The 19,768-nt window shown below is 45.4% G+C and overlaps 2 protein-coding genes across 3 annotated transcripts in view; both read left to right on the top strand.

Moving 5' to 3' along the window:
* The window catches only part of LOC123034280 (inter-alpha-trypsin inhibitor heavy chain H4-like), a 34,577-nt gene extending 21,565 nt beyond the window's left edge, over positions 1–13,012 (top strand). The window contains exons 17-23 of one of the 2 annotated variants that reach the window (XM_044451525.1): positions 1,772–1,798; positions 3,090–3,107; positions 5,559–5,678; positions 7,045–7,216; positions 9,986–10,140; positions 11,574–11,673; positions 12,845–13,012. In XM_044451525.1, the coding sequence (XP_044307460.1) occupies positions 1,772–1,798; positions 3,090–3,107; positions 5,559–5,678; positions 7,045–7,216; positions 9,986–10,140; positions 11,574–11,673; positions 12,845–12,920 (668 nt within the window). In that variant the 3' untranslated portion in view covers positions 12,921–13,012. The remainder of the gene's footprint in view (positions 1–1,771; positions 1,799–3,089; positions 3,108–5,558; positions 5,679–7,044; positions 7,217–9,985; positions 10,141–11,573; positions 11,674–12,844) is intronic. The other variant, XM_044451526.1, reaches the window with a different exon arrangement.
* Positions 13,013–16,601: 3,589 nt separating this feature from the next.
* LOC123034264 (inter-alpha-trypsin inhibitor heavy chain H3-like) overlaps positions 16,602–19,768 on the top strand; it is a 37,358-nt gene continuing 34,191 nt past the window's right edge. Inside the window, exon 1 of the mRNA XM_044451508.1 lies at positions 16,602–16,682. Coding sequence (XP_044307443.1) covers positions 16,608–16,682 — 75 coding nt within the window. The 5' untranslated portion in view covers positions 16,602–16,607. The remainder of the gene's footprint in view (positions 16,683–19,768) is intronic.

Below are 19,768 nucleotides of genomic sequence, written 5' to 3'. Positions count from 1 at the left end.
CACTGTGATATCTTTTGATAAACAGAAAATAGCCACGAATGTACAACTAAGCATGTTTATGCGGGGGGGGGGGGGGACACAAAAGTGTCTGTGGATGGCAGAATCCCTCAGGTGACCTGAGATCTTGAGAGATGCCCCAAGTCCACTGCTCTGTTCTTGATACCTGTCTGACATATTTTGGGAATACAGCCTCATTCTGTGTTGCTCCCCTTGCAGGGGAGTGGGTGGCTGCTGTCATCAGGTGAGACAGGACTTAAGCTGTGCGGTTCTGTGCCTGGACACCTGGCAGCCAGCTAGCCAGCCCTCCTCCGAAGCCACAGACTGGCCCTGGTTTTCATTCAGCTTTCTGTGCTGCAGGGCCACAGTTTGCTGGCTGGAGTTTGAGAGCATATCGCTCCCCTGAAGGGTCACGGGCCAGAAGTTCTAGCCATTTAAGGGCAATTCTGTGCATGTCTCCTTGGCCCCATTAAGGCCAGTGAGACTCACTTCTGAGCATTGCAAGTATAAGGCGCTTCCAAAGGCAGTGCGATGAGTGCCAGCAACTGAGAAGCGCTGCACAGCTCTCCCGCCTTTCCCTCCCTAGTAGGAAAAAGGATAGAAGCAACAGTGAGAAAATGCGTGCAAAGCAGCAGCAGATAAAAATGGCCATGCTGGTCAGTGGCTGGGTTCAAACATCAACACAAGCAATGCCACATGGTTTCCACATGCTGTATTTTGCACAGATGTGCCTGAAAGACAATTGGCCTCCTCAGTGTAACTCTCCTTCCACCCGCTGTCCTCCTCCCCCTTGGTCCACGCTGGCTTGTTTAAGCTGCGCCACATGCCAGGTGTGATTTGCATGAGCACTCGGTCAAGCCACAGCTTGTTGCTTCACCTGAACCCAGGCAGCGTGGCTTCTCTGAAGGGAAGCACCTCTCCGATAAGAGCAACCTGTTGTGACCAGGGATGTGCAAAGAATCTATTTGGGGGTGGGAAACTGTTGGAAATCCTCTGGCTCCTCTCCTGAGACTCCAGCCCACTTGGAAGAAACCCAAGTCCAAGCTGCTGGTGAGCCCTCCCAGGGTGTGTGGGGTGCTCTGCAAGAAGCATGCCCCACATGCGGTGCAGGAAGGCCAGCAGCAGGCAGGGAAAATGGGGTGTCCGGGAAGAGTGCCTTTCTGTTACCAGCAGCAGGGGGAAGGACAGCAGGCTGGTCCTTGGGAAAGGCACCAGGGCGCTTGCAGTCCACGCTTGTGTGCTGCCACGGCTGCCTGGAGCAGCAGGCGAGGAAGAAGTTGGGCCCCAGGAACGATGCCTGTCGGCAGGCCTGAAGCACTGCTTTTCTGCACTGCCACCGCCAGCTGCAGAGGGTGGGGAAGGTCGCTGGTTGCGCAACTGGGGCCCGTGAGCATTCGCAGACCCCCCCGACCCCTTGGTGTAACTCGCTTTGCAGGCCCACCCTGAGCACAAGAGGAAGCCTCTGGATCCTGGAGGGGCAGATTTCAAAAGGGTTTGTCCCAACCCCACTTGTGTGATTGTCAGGCATCACAATACTTCTCCACTCCCTTCTTTGGAAGGGTTTTTTGCCTTGAAGTTCTAGTTGTGCATTTTTAAAAATTATGTTCTGTATCACACATTACAAATACTTCTGTATTTTATTATTGTAGGGTTATTCCAATAAGGCACATTATAAATATATATATACTGAATTGGGAGACAAGTTATTCAGATAAACATTTAAGTTGATTCACACATACAGTTTAAAAGACTAATGTTAATTCTTTTGTTGTAGAACCTGCTCTCCCTGATTTTTCCATAAGTGAGTATGAATAACTGTTTGTTCAAATAGGAATCAAATACTTTTAAGCCATACCCTGCTTTATTTACTTCTAACAAGTTTGATTTTTAAAAACATTGTGTTTGTAGCAGCATACATTACCAGGATGTGCAATACAGGACAAACTGCATGGCATGAATTGAGCTCCACGGGACCCATAATGTGCTCAGCTTATTTATTTTTTCGCCAGGGCTGTGTACAGGTATACAAAGCTGTGGATGCAAGCATCTGGTGTACATTCTCAGTCCCACTTTTTAGGATCCCTTCAGTGGTCCCATAAGGGACCCAACATGACCAAACAGGGACCATGAAAACTGTTTCGGCAGCTGAACCTTTGCAGTCTCCATCCCTGTCCCAAGGCATAGAAAACCCCATGGAGCTCACAGGAGTTGGGGGCCCTTTTGAGGCAGCCCTCAAGGGCAGCCACACGCTAGGCAACTGACAAGAGGGGCAAGGGTTCTCTTATAGGGCTGCCTGCTTAAGGCTGGGCTTGATCCATCTCAACGTATTATGGGTCAAACAAATCCTGTGACAAGCCATGGACTGGAAGGGTTGCATCTGAATCAAACTTAAGCCACCCTGTCAAACCCATCCTGAATTCACTCAGCACATGTGTGAAAATTAGATCGTCGAAAGGTAGTGTATTGCTTTGGAACATCGAGCAGTATCTCTTCTAGATCAATCTTTCCCTCCCCTCTCCTCTCCTCTTTTATGGACTTGCCACTACATTCTGTGAATGAGAAAGGATGATGGTGTGATAAAAGCCCTATCTGAAAGTACCCACTTTGCTTGTTTCCAGATGCGAACAATACAGAATTGCCACGTCTTGGTTCACTTGGATTTTACACATGGCAGCACAGTCCATAAACATCCCATATTTTCTCAGTGAAATTCCTTCTGTTTTTTAGATGCCCTGACTAACATTTTATCATTTTTCAGAGGTTCAGTTTTGATGTGGCCTGTGAAACACCGATAGCTGAGCACACAATAGTTGCCCCTTTACCAACCATGGGCTATTTTATTTTTAACTGATGTTTTTGGTATGGCAGAGCACTTTTCTGGCCAGGCTTTGAAATATATATTCACTCTATAATGCTTTAATGCAATGTATATAAAACCTTTTCAGCCATTACCAATTCAGCAAGGTGCTTAATGGTTCTGACCATCCTGCCTTAAAGGAAGGACAGAACCTTGCCTAGTTGTGCTTTATAAGAATTAGGCAAATTTGCTATGAAGTCCAGTTGAACAACATCTATCCTTTTTATATTTTTAGGGGGAGTTCTCAATTCTGGTAAGTAGCACATTTATTTTTCTGTTAGTATATTCAACGCCCTGACATGTTTTAGACGTGGGTACACATGTTTGAAGCCCTGTGGCTGGGGAGAAGAAGCAAGGATTGGGCCTGAGAAGCAATAGCTACTGAGCTGAGGAAAAGCTTAAGCACCCCATGGCTGCGCCTCACCTCAGAGAAAATCGAGACCTTCTGAGCCTGCTGTCCAGGCTCTATAAAGGGATGCCCATAACCATATAAAACTTAATTCTTCCTAAATTAACTTTATAAAGGTATGGCTCTGTGGAGAGGGGCCATCCCTTCTGTGCTGCAGTCTGCTCAAATTCTGAGGAGGGGGCAGCAGGGCAGAGGTGGGGTGGATGGCGTGGCAGTTTCAGGGTCACCGGGGGAAGATTCTCAGGCAAAGCATGAGAACCAGCCGGCCTTGGAAAGGGCAGGAGATGCTGCAAAACCAGGTGGGAGGAGAGGGAGGGGAGTGCCTTGACCCAACCAGAAGATGGGGCCAAAGCAAGCAGGCCAAGGGAGAAGTGTCCAATGATCCCATGTCAAGCCGTCAAGCAGTGGGAGCCTCCCTGAAGGTGGAGTCAGACTCTCTTGAGAGGGAGGGATGCTTCAGTTTGGAGTCAGCCCTTCACATGGGCAGATGCTTCTCCCACCTCTCAAGGACCTCACCACTTTGATATATGCTGTTTTATAACCTGTCAAGCTCTGATTAAGGATGGGTTTTCCAAGGTTTCACATAAATTGGCTGGAGAGGGGAAATGAGTAGAGACCAGCTCTCAACAAGCGCTGTAGCCCTATAATGCTGCATTAAAGAACAGACCCTTGCCTAGTAGAGCTGTGGAAGGATTAGGCAAATGTTCCAGTCCAGTTGGAGAACACCAATCATGCCTATATTTTTAGGTAAAAGCACCATTTTCGGTAAGCAACATATAACATCTTCTACATATCTGAGGTCCTGTGGGGGTGTGGTGGCGGGGGGGGGGGGGGGCTGTTTATAGGATCGAGTCTGAGGAGAAATACCTGCTTTGCTGAGGAAAAATTGAAGTACCCCACAGCTGTGCAGTTCCTCAAACATAGCCCAAAAGCTCTGAGGTTGCTCGTCATTAAAAATACAACACCCTTGAGCTTTGTTACCCCATAAGTGGCTCAGCATCTGCATCGCAAGCACTCATGGAGGGACCTGCCTAGCTTAGCCTCCCACTCCACCCCAACCCAACCTCTTCCAATGTTTCATTTACTTATTTATTGCAAGCATTTGTATCCCGTCCTTCCACACAAGTGCTCAGGGTGGCTTACATAGTATCAAATTCTGATAATACAATAATAAAACCACAATTATTAAAACATTGAAAATTGAACATTATCAATTAAAAAATAAAAAGGAAAAATAAAATAGGAAGTGCAACTGTGAAAACAAAAAGGAAACAAAAAATCTTAAAATGTCTGAAACCCTTAATTGTTAAAATGATGGTTAAATAACAAGGTCTTTACCTGGTGCCAGCAGGAGTATAATGTCAGTGCCAGGCAGACCTCTGTCCTCACAATTCTGTGGACATCGGATGGAGTTTGACATGCGAATGGCTATTTGTGCGGCATATTTATGCAGCAAATGTAGAGCAGCAGGAGTCCCAAAAATGGCAGTAGGAAGTACAGTACAATAATGTAGAGAGCATATGACTGAGGAAAACTGGTGCGGAGAGTTCCATCTTAGCTATTGCTGCTGCTGCTGTTATTGCAAGCCCTGTATGTACCTTTGGGGAAGAGACCTCCAACTTGCGGAAGCTCTATGAAAGTGTTTAAGACTTTCCACCAAACCAAGTGGAAAGATGCTGAAAGGGCCCTGAAATCACAGTTACTTTTGAATAACTTGAAAATGCTGTAGAACTGTTTGTTTAATTCAGGACCATATAAAACGGGTTTGGTAGGGGGCCATGCATCGGTGGAGACAAAACAGTACTGGTAAAACTTGGAATGCTCTCCTTCCAGATATGTGTTTCTCTTGTTTATTTAATTGTTTGTTCACATATATGAGCTGCCTCTTGGGAATCAAGCCCTCTCAACAAAAACAGTAAAAACATAATTCACCCAAGAGACCTACTACAGATCTGATGTTCACTTTGACAGTGGAAAAGACAACAGATTGTCTTCCAAAATCTAATAGTCTCCTTCATAAGCTACAGCAAAGAGGATCTCTAGTAAAAATGGGTTAGCTGCTCTGTCCCATCTGATACGGTGCTTTGTCTATACCATAAGTGGTGCAGGGACCAGGTAATATTGTGTATGTTTGAACCTTTTGTACCTTCCATTTGCTTGCATTTTGTCTCTCTTAAATATTAATAAATATGGATAGAATCAGCCCCTTGCAGCTAGGCGAAATCTGGCTATATCACAAATCAGAAGCACAACCAAAGATCCAACTATTATATCTTTCTTTTTTCCCCTCCACAGGCAGCAGTACTGAATATCCACTGCAAATCTTACACATACCTGGTGAAGAGGGTTTGATTTGTCTAAGACTCCACCAGCCACCACAAACTTCCATAAACCTGCTATCTGATCCAGAGAAAGGTAGATACTGCGTAATGTTCATCCACGTCTGACTTTTTGTTTCCATATGGGACCGGCTGGGCTTAATTGCTCAAAGCCCTATGGAAATGCTTTTTCTCTCCCAACATATGAATGAAAGATTCTGGCTGGGATGTCCCTGATAATCCAGCACTACTGGTCCTAAAGGTGGAGACAGGATTTGTAATGAAATCTGTTATTACATTACTTCTGCAATTAATATCATACATTGATCATTATACTTAGTCATGCACATAGTCCATTATATAGTCCAACATGCTTCAGTCACATAATTTCAGGGATGCAAATTGCAACACTGTGTTGCAGTTTCAACATCTTTATGGTAATGCTTTCTTAATCCATAGGTAAATCAGTGATATTTCTTCTAAAAAAATGAGGACCCAATCTCTGAATTTCTTCTTTTATGCCTGTCTACCTCATCTCTTTATCTATCATCACAAAAGAACCTAAGTAGAGTATATAGCACGGGTCCTCAAACTACGGCCCATGGGCTGGATCCAGCCCGCCATGCCCATTTATCTGGCCCGCCTCAGAGGTTTTGGATCCCCCTGCCTGCTGCCACCCACCTCCTGCGCACTCTCCGCCATCTCGCCGTGCGGGGGGTGGGGAGGCGGTGGCTTGCTCGCTCAGAGATGGTTTTGGACTCACTGGGAGATCTTCAAGTGAGTTAGCCACCACCGTGCACGCCCGGCGCCACCTCACCGGCCCGCACCCCTACGGACCCCCACCTCGCCAGCCCACGCCTATCACTGTCGCCTTTCAACTGCCCCCCTGTTGAAAAAGTTTGAGGACCCCTGGTAAATAGGATCAGATCAAAGGGCCACCTAGTCCAGCATGCTGCTCATACAGGGGCCACCCAGCTGCCTGCGGGTAGTCCCCAAGTGGTGGCATGGCTTTGCCCAGCTCATGTTTCCCAGCAACTGTCATACAGAAGCTGCCGCACAGAAATGGCCTTCAGTCCTGGAGACAACACACAGCCATCATGACTACCAGCCATTTGATAGCCTCATACACCAAGCCTGAGCTGTCATGCATAAATACCAATGCTAATCTCAACGCGTTGATTGGATGGAGGGATGGATGAAAATTCTGGCTGGCCACCACTTCTAGTTCTAACGCTTTCTCTTGCAATGTCAGCCTCAGCACCCTTGTGTGGTGTGATTCTGCAAATGTCAACAGGCAAATTTCAATAGGCAATCAATAGATAGAGATCAGTACTGGTAACATGCAGATTTTCTTGCTTTTACTATGTTTTTCCTGGGCTTATATCTATATCAAATTATTGCTTGGCAAACAGTGATATGTATCCTGTGCATAACCCTCCGTTCTTTGGGAAATCTCTTTTCAGGGATCCAAGTGAATGGCATGTTACGGGGTAACAGTCACTTTCTGGAGTTTGAAGTAACCTATGCGATACCTCACGTACACATAAGAGTGACAAGAAGTGGAATTGTACTACGTCATCAGAACTCTGTACATTCTTTCCCATGGACAAAGACTGCATCTTTAACACTTGAAGGGTACAAATTCCTCTTCTAAGTTTCCTTTCATAGATAGTGGACACTGGGTCTATCCCTTATATAAAGAGGCTTTTTAATATTCTCAGTCTCTTAGATTATATCATTCTGAGAATGCCTGTAAGATTGAGATCCACTGCATGTCTTTTGGATTCTCACCCATCCTGGCTATTTAAAGAAAACAAACAGAGCTGGACTATCTGCTTTGATGTTGGATATTAGGCTGCCTTGAAAGAGGTAGTAGTTTGACCTCTCTCAAAGAGAGCCAGTCTAGATCTGGCTGACATAAACAATGTTCATTCAGTAGCTGATTGTCCATTTCTTACCAAGGTGGAAAAGCTGGGAGCAACTTATCTCCCAAGAGGTTTGGATGATACTGACAACCTTGATGTTTTCAGTCTTGTTTCTGGCCTTGTTATGAGGCAAAACTGGCTTACTGGCAGAACTACTTCCAGACTTGGAACATGAACTGTGGTATGCCATAGATGCAACCAGATGGACTCTGCTGCATTCAATATCCAGCAGCTTTCAATATCATTAACCACAGCATCCTTTTGGAAAAGTCCACCAAGGTCTCTCAGGATACTTTTTAGCAGCTTAAATGAAGCCATTTAAATTAAACCCAGGAGAAGTCTGGAATTGATGCCTGGAAGTAGTTCTGATCAAGATGAGGTCAAAAAAATATTTATTTCACATACTTATATACTGCTTCCCAACGAAACTATCAAGACAGTGAACATAACAAATCAATATTAAAATATAATAATGAAACAGCAATAAAATAATCACTGATCAAAAAATAAAACTATGCCTTTAAATAACTGGATTATACCTCTGGAAAGGGGGCCAGAAAGTCACATGTGTTTAGAATACATTTCAAATCAAAACTATGGAAGCCTGTCTGGGACAATTTGGAGCACATTCCAGAAGATGGGTGCTGCTGCATTAAATTCTCCGTTAGTGCTCAGCACCATTGGAAGTGCTCCTCCCAAGGATTGCAAAGCCCAGGCAGGGACATAAGGGGTGAAGTGTTCCCTCAGGTAACCTGGACCCAAGTTTTGAAGGGCTTTCCATGTTGATAACACAATCATAAATTCAGGCTTGTAGATTATTGGCAAGCAGTACATTTTTTCCCTTTTTCTTTAGCAAAGGTGTAACATGCTTTCCAAAGGAGGCCCTTGCTAGTGGCCTCATGCTCAGTGCTTGCACCAATTGCAGCTTCTGGACTAACCGAAAGGCAACGCCACATGGACTGTTTATGACCCGGCTATGCTGGCTTAGATATGACTAAGCTGGTGAAGCTTCTGAGTGGCTGAGGCCACCTGAGCCTTTGATGACCAGCTGCACACCAGTTCCTTCATGGGAAGTGTGCCTGGCCCATTTTCTGGACACTTCCCCACAGTGTTTCCATCTTCCAGACTCAAATTCACTGTCCCTCGTCCAGACCCCACTGTGTCTGAGCACCACTGCAGGGTCAGCACGACCATTTCTGATTCTGAGGTTCTAGTGAATTAAAGCAGAAGGTGATTCACAAGCCCAGTGGCTTCATATGTTTAAATCAATGGGGACAGCACGGTGCCTGGCAGCACCCCAGAGCCTAAATGCCAGGGGTCGAAGCACACCCCGTCAGTGCCACTCTCTGAGACCCACCCTGCAGGTAGGAGCAGGACGACTGAAGTGCAGTGCCTGCAACGCCATCGCAGCAACCTGCCCCAGGGGACAGCATCTCCAGAAGTGTCAGCTGAGAGGAGCACGTCCACCCCTGCTCTTTCCCTTCCTCCCTAGAGGTCACCCCGCATGGTGACCCAGGCTGAGCCAGAGGAGGTGGAAGCGACCTTCCAGCCTGAAGGAGGCGTGTGCTTGCACCGTGCTCCGGACGAGGTTGCGCTCCTCTGGGGAATGAGGTGTGCAGCTGAGGTGATCTCCTGGGCCTGGTGCTGTCCAGGAAGGTGCTGCAGCCAGGAGTAGCTTCTACCAACTTAGCAACTGCTGAGAAAATGTGGCTTATCCACATAAGGGAGATCTGGCTTCTGTTACTCTCATGCTGAACGCATCCAGACCACACTACTGCGATGCTGTCCAACCGTTTGGGATCTCCATCTGGGACAGATCTTATCTTCCAGGTCCAGGGTATGAGTGCCAATTACATTAATCCTGCTTTGCATTGGCTACCACTTTTTCCTGGGCTCAATTTAAGGAATTTTTTTTGGACATCCTATTGTACATAAGCTTCCCTGAGTTGGTTTTGCATTGTTTTGCTGTTTTACCTGATACCCAGTTGACTTTCCCTTGCTGGCGGAAGGAAACAGTGAGCAGGAGGGAAAGAGGGTGATTTTGGGCTACTCCTGCTGAAGCCCTTCACATCTGCTTTGGAGGCTTGGGGGGACCTTTGCAACAGGAAGAAGTGGAAATCGCTGTCCATCACCCTATTTTCATTCCATTGGCAGACACTTTCCATCAGCAGAGGGATTCCCATAGTGCTTTACTTTCAATTTGTATTTTCTGTTTGTATTGCAATTTTTTGCACCTGTTTCTGGAAGATGCCTGGTGAGGACATTATTCTAAAGAGAAGGTACAGAACCTTCAAAGAGATGGTTGTGTGTGTGTGAGTAATAATAACTGGATGAAGAAATGCCCAGTAAAATATGCTACTTTAAAATTACAGTTGCAGATCAATGTATAATATATGCAATATGTTTTTATAACAGAATACTAAGTATTTGAAGAGTTATATCACTGTGTATATATAAAGGCATGTATGCTTTTTTTTAGACTGGGAATTATAGTTGAAAAGGAAAAGAGTCTCTCTCTCTCAGGACCAGAGAACATCACAATAAACATCTACTATATGAAGCCCCCGCTTGACTTTCTTGGGCTGTACTTCCAAAATAGCGAAAACTTTTCTGACAGAGTTACTGGACTTGTTGGTATGTATTAAGATGTTGGAATGGACGAATAACAGCCTTTATTACTAAGCACATCTTTTTATGCAGCACCATGGTAGGGTTCCTTTACCTTGGGGGTACTCAAACTTTTTCAACAGGGGGCCAGTTGCCAGGGGCCAGCGGGGGCCGCGGGCCGCCAAGGTGTGGGGGCAGGGCACATGCACACGTGCACACGCGAGGCGAGGCGAGGACGGGGTGGGGGCAATTGTGGGGCGAGGCGCCGGCTTCCTTGTGAGGAGATCGTTTTCTCCAAGCGAGTCCAAAATGACCTCCTCGCGAGTAAGCCACTGCTGGGCGCGCGCATGGCAAGGCACCGATTTGCTCATGAGGAGATCATTTCTCCAATCGAGTCTAAAATGAACTCCCTACGAGCAAGCCGCAAGCCCAAGTGCGCTCCCAGCAAATGAAAAGCCTGTGGGGCGGCAGGTTAAAAGGGCACGGCAGCCCGGATCCGGCCCGCGGACCTTAGGCTTAGGACCCATGCTTTACATTATCTCAGTAATGACCACCTATGGGCTATGATGGTTACATCAGTACTGCAGCTGGAATATGGTGGGAGAGGGAGCTCTGAGAGATTAGCTTTCCTAAGCAGCCCTGTTGTTGTTCAGGCGCACAGTCATGCCCGACTCTTCACTGCCCCACCGACCGCCAGGCCGTCCTGTCCTCCGTTGCCTCCTGGAGTTCACCAAAATTCACGTTCATTGCAATGACCCTTTCTACCACCTCAGCCTCTGCCGCCCCCTCCTCCTTTTGCCTTCAATCATTCCCAGCATCAGGGCCTTTCCAATGAGTCCTTCCTTCTCATTGGGTGGCCAAAGTATTTGAGCCCCAGCTTCAGTATCCGTCCATCTAAAGAACAGCCTGGGTTGATTTTTGAATGTGGAAAGTGGATGGGTTGGAAGGTTTAAACTGAGAATGGGCCGCTTGGAGTATATTTCATGTAATGTCTTGTTCATCCCTTAATCTGGATCTGTAATTGGCAGAGCTAACTGGGACCATTAACACAAATTGCCAAGTAGGGAGTTTGATGCACAAGCTGTTGTCTAAAATATCCATCTCTTTTTAACTTTATCCCCCCCCCCTCAAAAAAGAAAAGAAAAGCTGCTGCCTGTGGTACAGAAGAGGGACGCGGCTTGAGGCTTGATTCCTGGCGAGCACGCCACATATGTGGGGAGTGTTCACCAGGAACTCGGACTCGGGGCTGCTGCAAAGTGGCCTGGAGTCTGGGGAGCCAGGCCAGTGGGTCCCCGGCCCCAGATGGACTCAGTACGCTCCCCTAGTCCAGGCCAACCTGAAGAAGAGTCACACACAAAATACAGTCCCCAACTGTGTCCCAGAATCAGGTAGTTTTCAGGGCAGAATGGTTAATCTGGCATAACTGAGATGATTTTGTGTTTTTTCTCTGTATCCATCAGGTCAGTTTTTCTTTAATACACAGTCTGGAGGAAGCCTTGCCCAAAACCTTTCAGGGAAGAAAACCTTCCTTGTTCAAGGACAGCCGCACAATGCCACAAGGTAAAAGGCACCAAAGAACACTCAGTGTAGATGCTTATTGGGTCTCTAGTATGCATATTTGAAACTTGTTAGGACAGGCCTACTCGCACTTTGGCTTTTTCTTTCATCTAAAATGTCCTGAGGAGAACCTTGTAAGCCATTCTGAGCTCCTTGCAAAAATAAGAAAGGCGAGGTATAAATGTAAGACAATAACAATGATGATGACAAAGCACAGTCCTTTCAAACTTCCTTTCGATCCCAGCCCTCTCCCTCTTTGTGAGAACTGCTTCTTTACAGGGAAAAGAATTTTGAAAGTACTGGATCAATAACAGTCATAATCTGGAATATATATATATATGCAAATACAACCCATTTTATGCTGGATTTTTAAATTGGCAAAGTATCTCTGGATATGAAGGGCCTGTGGAGGATAGTTTGCCTGCTTCCTAAATTTGTTTCAATTTGTTTGTCATGAACTTGCCATCTACTGCCCACTAAGTGGCTTGTTTGCCATGGATTTCTTCAGAAGGTCAGAAGGACCAAGTGCTTCTTAAAAGTTAAAATCTGAATTGGCTAAAATATTGCCAAGAAAACATCCAGAGTTGGTGATGAGTGTGTTGGGGGCAGAATTCAGCTTCCCTCTAGCATTCCCATGAATGCTACAGGTTCTTCCTGCCTTGCAAAGGAAGGGGGTTTTCTAGCAAGAGACCAGGACTGGCATGGGAAGGGGCTGCTCTTGGCACTCCATGCAGACACCTGAAAGACCTAAAAGGTTTTCGAGCAGTGGAGCTCTATGTCGAGCTTTTCGGATGACGGTCCTCTGTTTGAAGAGGAACCATGTCCAAGTGTCCTCTGTTTGAAGAATGGTCATGTCCAAAAAAAAAAAGAGAGAGAACAGGAAGTCAAGACAGTTGAAACTGCCCACCAGCTGCCAGCACCTGGGCAACAGACTGACAAGGCAGTCCCATGGTCACTGTCTCCCACACTATGAGTTTGTATTTTGATTATAGTGATAGATTTGCACATGTAATTTAGCACGTGCAAATTTTATGCAAATTGGGGGCCCTCTTTTGATTGCTCTTTGGTGCTACATTTCTTCTTTTTCGGGGATGCACGAGTAGCCACACTACTTTCAAGGGACAGGCGATTGTCACATACCCATCCTTACTGTTCCTTTTCTTCTGGTTTTCAGGGAAACCTCAAGGGATTACAGGGTGAGATCACCTGACAACACTGTTACTTGCTGGTCACTGAACCTAACTTCCTGAAGAAATTGAAAAGCAATAAAAATGTTATTTTAGGGTTTTCCAAAAGCTGACCTAAACATCTTTGAAATAAATAAAATAATGCAAAACATGGACTAGTGTGTACTTTATTTTTAAGTGAAATGATTACAACTATTCACTATATTAAATGTTATTTAAAGGAGAATTTGCAGTTGTTGCATTTTAATTTGGACAAATTTGAGCGCAAGAATTTTCATGACAGTCCCTGCAGCCAGCCATGTAGGTCCACAGTTCAGTTGTGTTGCTTCATATCAACAATACCACTCCAGCAGTTTCCATCTCTGCAGAAGGGGTCTTTTGTAAAGCTAATGGGCTTTAATTACCCATTCAAAACCAGGCCTCCCCAAAATACTTTGCATTACAACAGGGACTGTTGCTGGGAAAATCCATTTCCCCTCTTGCAAATGCAGGGTCTGGAGCTAAGCTCAGAGGGAAGCAGACAACATCATGGTCCCTGCTAATCCAAAAGACCTCGTGCTTCAGTCCTGGGAGCCCTGCTTCCACTACAACACAGCCCTCTCTCCTGGGCAACCAGCTCAGACCTCCACACGTCCATGACTAGTTAGAACTGGGCAAGCCATGAGTGGACCCTGCTCTGAGGAGTCATCACTGTCCCTCCAGGGAGCAAAACTTATTAACAGTTTTATTAAGACTCTGTAAAGGGCAAGCAGATCAAACAACCTGCAACTTACTTCCTAGGAGGATCTGCTTAGGGCAGAGGTCGGCACCCTTTAACACTCAAAGAGCCATTTGGACTCGTTTCCCACACACCGGGAAACACCAGGAGCCACAAAACCCTTTTGACATCTAAAATGAAGATGACACTGCATATATCGTTTTTTTTACCTTAATGCTATGTATATCTTCATTATGATTTAGCTGCAGCTCTTATTCAGTCACTAAAAACTGTTATTTTTAATCTTACATTAGAAACTAGTAGGACTCCTTTCATATATTTTGAATAGGAGAACAGCTTTCTGCAGTCAAAGAACTGCATGCATTAAACAGCAAACCCCATAAGTTCGTCAGCAGTAAAAGCAAATGACTCTACCCACGTACCATTAAATGTTCGGTTTTCTACACAAATTTTTCTTCAATTTACCTATGGTTGGCCTGTGGGGGCTGGGGAAGCTCAGTAAATCGGTGTCACAGATATAGGTGTGTTTAGTGACTGATTAGCAGATAAACAGTCAAGTGATGTGAATTGTGACAGGTCCCAAGTGCAGCTTTTAACATTCAGATGGAGGAGATTACACTGGGACAAAGAGAACCTTTTCAACAGGGTTTGAGTAACATAAGAGCCTGCAGGAAGCTTGTTACACTCTTTCCCTGCACAATAGCAGAGGAATGTAGCAATTTACTTAACCAGCCTCTGTCGCAGATCGCAGATCGGAGGCTGTGCCGGCGCGTGTTTTAAGCGATGGAGCTGCAGCAGAGAGATTCAAGAGCCATGTGTGGCTCTGGAGCCGTGGGTTGCCGACCCCTGACTTAGGGAATCAAATTATCACTGTCATGTCGATACACTCTTTTAATGTATTTTGAATTCTGCTGATCAGCTTTGAGCACAGAAAGGGAAGAAAGGCAGTGTCAAGTCCAGCCCTTATTCTTCTCTTCCTGTACAGCAGAACATTAAACTTTTTGGAAGGGCTTTATCCACATAGTCCCAGCTTGATAACTGTGTTAGTCAATGACCAGTCAAATTACATACATATACACACACAAAATCATTGTTATATAAAGGACCAAAGGGGAGGAACAAAGAGGGGTTTCCAGTAGCCGTGCTTCTGGCACATGACCTCCCTGCACCAATCAGCTAGACCCAGCAAGGGGACGGCTAGGCTGGAGAACTGGCTGGGTCTCTGCAAACTCCGCCCACAGCCTGAAGATGCTCAGCTGACTTTGTAGCCTAGCTGAGAGGCACCAGGCCACATGAACCCTTTTCTGGGGGATTGGGTTGGCCATCTGAGTGCCTCACCCCAGAGGGTAGCAACAAAGACTATCTTCTCCTGCTGGGCTTTACCTTGCCTAATCCTTCCCCATCCTGTATCTATGTTCCTAACCAGCTGCCTGGAGAGGTGGTGGGCTCTCCCACACTAGAGACATTCAAAAAGAAACTGGACAGCCATCCGAGTGGGATAGTGTAACGTGTTGTCCTGCAACAACAGGGGGTTGGACTTGATGGCCTTCATGGCCCCTTCCAACTCTATTATTCTATGATTCCTTGCCTTTCTTTCCTGGCATTTAGCTTCACTACTCACACATTCACAACCAAGTCCCTGTTGCTGCCCTATATGAGGTCTGGGCCCCATGGGAGACTGGGCAAGGTAGAACCCAATCTATCATTAGTTAATCACACTTTTCCATATGCTTTAACAGCAGTAATGATGATAGAGGTCCCCTTTTTACACTACGCTGGGGTCAGAGAAATGGGCTGTCACACAGCTCTTCCCATGCCACTGGGAAGCTGCGGGAAGCCCTGGGACATGAGGGGCAAGGCCATGCTGAAGTTCATCATCTGACAGCTTTCCTCCCATTTCACCTGCCACTTCGAATAACTCCTGTTCTCCATTTCTAGCGTGAGATGTTAAATGCTTATGCATCAGTCCATTGAACTTGAATAAGATTCCAGTCTCCAGTGTGACAAGGTCATTTTACTCGGTCCAGTACTGGGGAGCACCATATCACCACGGACCACTTTTTGACACCAAACTTAATGGGATGATCTCTCGCATAAGATGGGCCCCTGGGTACACATGGGAATAGATTGGATTGTGGCTCTGGGTGGTTAGATACCAATCCTTGTTTAAAATGATGTGCTATTTTGTAACTAGACCAAAACCTTTTTGTTTGTGGTGCCAGACTAAAACTATTTTATTTACCCAACATTTTAATGGATGAATGATTTCTTGCTTGTACTCCATATTTTTATATATTGAAATTATGCTTTAACATACTGTTATATTTCCAGTTTTGTAAGCTGGCTTGAGACCCATTTCGGATACAGAGGAGATAAAACATTGAAATGTTTTGGATATATAAATAACTAAACCATTCAAGGCTGAACCAAATGAGGGGATGAGTTTATGTAAAACATCTTGCCTGCACCCAACATGCAAGGCACCCCCATATAATTGACTGGTGGAAGGGACAAAAAGGTTCACTCATTCACAGAAAGTGCAAGAAGTGCTGACTTTCCTTTATTTTGCTGCATAGCAACATAAAAGCACAGCCAAAGTTGATTGGCTGAGTGACATGATTACGAAGTGTATTGAGACTGTGGGAAAATGTCACTGGAAAACATTTCACTTACATGGAACACTTTATACCTCCTTTATCAAGCACCAGACTATTCCCAAATAGTTTGAAGGTAAGTTGATAAAAATGAACATTTTCACATGACAAATGTAACCATTTCTTGTAAAAGAAGGAAAAAACATGTCTTATCAAACTACAAGTATTGGCACATCCAGAAGGCATTGTATCATATGGTTAGGAGCAATGCTGAATCTTCATTTGCTTCCACGAGGCTCTGTGTGAAAAGAGATAATTGTGCCTTGCATCTGTGTGTAAATATTAGGATTACTGATTCCCCAAATTCTCCCAATTCCTAGTTATTCATTAATGTTTTCCAATAAATTAACTCTCCTCCATGGTTCTATGATTTCCAAAATGGGAAGACAAGTTTTCATTCTGTTTCTCGTGTTTTCTTCGCAGATAGTACCAGGAGATCCAGCTGTGCATCAGGTATTTGCTTTCTTTCCATGGTATCTAATTTTTCATTAAAATATGAGACAAATGTGTGATTTAGTAATTGAATTAAACTAATGTTAATGAGAGAGCCTCAGCTATTCAGTAGTGATTTAAATAAATTACAAGTGGGATTCTGATAGAAATGGGAGCATTTTATTAGACACAGATTTATGGGAAAGGTCACATCACTGAATTATATTTGTAGGAATGTTAAATATATATTTGTGATAGTTCCAGAAGCAAGAGTTTAAGGACAATATATATATTTAGTTAACATCCAAGTCAAGGGTTCACAAGACACAGTAAACACCCCGCACTGTCGCCACAATGATAGCTTTTTGCCCAAACTGACTGATCAGATGATCGTGTAGTTCAGAGCACAACACAGTTTCCATGTTCCCCACACTACCTTCTCCACCTTGCCACATCCCAGCAGCCCCCACAAGTGAAATGCCTGTCCTTACCCTATTGTTGCCTACCGACCACAGCAGCCCCGCCGATTGGTCTACTTCATTTCCAAGGTGAGTTCTCCCTTCCCCCTCCTGAGTGTACCTGAATGCCTGTAACACTTCTCAGCCACTTCAGCTCCCCCAACACTGGCTGAGATTTTTATTAAATGAAAATAAACAATTTCACCATGATTTCCCCATTTTCCTGCCATATATTTTTGTACTATCTCCATGTTTCCAAAGGTTAAACGGAGAGATGAACACATCACTCCGTTAAAGGAAATAAAATGAGCAATGATGCATCTATTGCTAGGGTGCTAGGAGCAGTAGAGTCTGAAGACTAGAACTGGCCACTTTCCAGGCTGCTCTTTCCAGGGGACTCTTTGGTATTTCCATATCAGCAATGATAAAATGGTGACCCTCGATCCAAACAACTGAAGAAGCTGTAGTGATGCATGGTAACCTTTAAACAGACCATAAATTCTCTCCATGGTTTCAGAAAACTAACCCTACTACACAGGGCCTCCGGAACTGGGTCTGGATGACACAACAGACCCAAACCAGTAAGATTTCACCATGGCTGTTCATGGCATGGGAACCCACCAAATCAGTAAGGAAGCTCTGGGGGTTCAGCTGATCTCTACCTGCCAAGCCAAGAGGTTAGTGCTGGATCCACTGGGTCTGGGCAGCAGAAAGGAGACAGAAGGAAGTGGGTTTGACCTGGTTTGCATGAAATGATAAGCCAAAGTGAGTTGTCATGCTGGGCTGTTTCAGAATAACCTTCATGACATCTGAACCCAAAGCAGTTTTTTAGGTGTTTTCTATGAACAAGCCATGCTGAGAAGTCATGTTAGGTTGTTCCAGACAGCTTACTTTCAGGTTGGCTTGTTGCAATGTCTGGACCTAGTGAATCAACTTCATCATGGGTCCTTCAGAATGGAAACGGAGCACACGACATGAATGGCCAAGTTCCCTTCCTCTCCCTGCAGTCTTGCTCATGCCACCGTTGCCCTTGTCAGTGCCTCGTGCCTCATGCTCCATGAAGACCTGGCGTGCTGGTAAAATTCCCCAGATTATCACGCATTCCTGCTTTAGTGAAACATAAATGCACTCTGTTAATGTGATTAGAATCCATTAGTCAGTATTATTTTGCTTTTGTTCACATTAATATTCAAAATGGAGGTAGTCCAAGGTCACTGGTTGTTTGGGCAAGGAGCACTCCTGTCCCACAGGATATTCACCTCCCAAAGTAAGCCAGAAACCGTATCGCAACATGCAAGATAAAAATGCCATTCAGTTCATGCTGGCGATGAGTCTAGCCATCTCTTTTTTCAGGTGACCTGTAATCTACCTCCCCTTCCACTGACCTGCCTTACCCTCGCCTTTTTGTATTGTGGGTGGAGGGGCGGGAGATCAGCCAAAGTTTCAATAGGGAGGCATTTTATAGTGGCAAAGCCTGATACTGAAATAGCATCTTCATCTCATATATACTAAGTACATGAATTCTGTCAAGCTTTTAAACGAATAAATTGACATTTTCATGACCTTGAATTCTAGTAGTTGAAGTAGATGGTTGTTGCTGATGTCTCTGCCGCTACACAGTTGTTGACCTTGTTCATTAAAACCAGAGAAGAGGCACAAGGGCACGTACAGTCCAAGAACTATTTGGTTTCTTCACGCACCAGAAAAACGCCATACATCTAAAGTAGCCGAAGCAAGACTGACCGCAAGGAACATGGGGTACATGGAGGAGGGGATTATGCACTGCAGTCACGAACGCAGTGTGGGGAAAGGGTTTGGAAGATCACGCGCACCTGGGAGGCTTATCACAAAATGACGAAGAAAGTCATAGAAGCTGGGCAAAGAATGCACTGGGAATGTGCACACACAAAATAATAGGGAGGCGTTAGGAAAAGAATGAGCTGGGGACATACACAACCAGGAAGGATGACTTCTGCCCATACAGATTCTGAAATTTCTATAGGCGCAGTAACAGACAGAAGGTTGGCTAGGTGAAGATCATTTCTTTCTTACACCGAAGCACCAGGCATGGGAAACGCACCCATCTACACTGAAGCTTTTTCTTAACACGCTGTCAATCAGGATTACTATACCTATTTCTTTGCTCTAGTGTAAATATGCTGGCCTGAATTGGCTTTTGCTAGGGTGTGATGGCTTATTGGACCAGAGAATACTTTTGGGTGTGAGGACTTGTTTTCTCCCAAAAAGGGAGCTGGCTTAGACTGTAGGAAATGGTCTAAGCCAGGAAAAGGTAGCACTTTATGTCCGTTAGAATCCTGACAACCTATAATTGCAAACGGTGCATGGAAGGCCCGCTGGGTGCTACCATGGGAAAAGCAGCCCACCCGCGGACTGAGTCAAACTCTTGGGAAGGCTCAGGTTGCTCACACGGGGCATGGGACACCCCTGCCGGCTGCGCCCAAGCCAATGTGCCCACCCACACCTTCTGATCAGGTTTTGAGGGCTGTATGTGCACACTGGCCTGTCCCAGCTAGAGCACTATGTCACACTGCAGCGTGGCACATGGGTGCCACTACTAAGTCTCCCACCCGCCTGCCCTGCCTCCTCAAGGCTGCCTGAAATCGCTTTGCCTCAAAGACAGAGCAAAAT

Source organism: Varanus komodoensis, unplaced genomic scaffold (assembly GCF_004798865.1).
Source record: "Varanus komodoensis strain SLA01 unplaced genomic scaffold, ASM479886v1 scaffold6_2, whole genome shotgun sequence".
NCBI classification, from domain to species: domain Eukaryota; kingdom Metazoa; phylum Chordata; class Lepidosauria; order Squamata; family Varanidae; genus Varanus; species Varanus komodoensis.
Note: the sequence above shows the minus strand (reverse complement) of the source record. Positions and strands in the feature narration are given on the sequence as shown.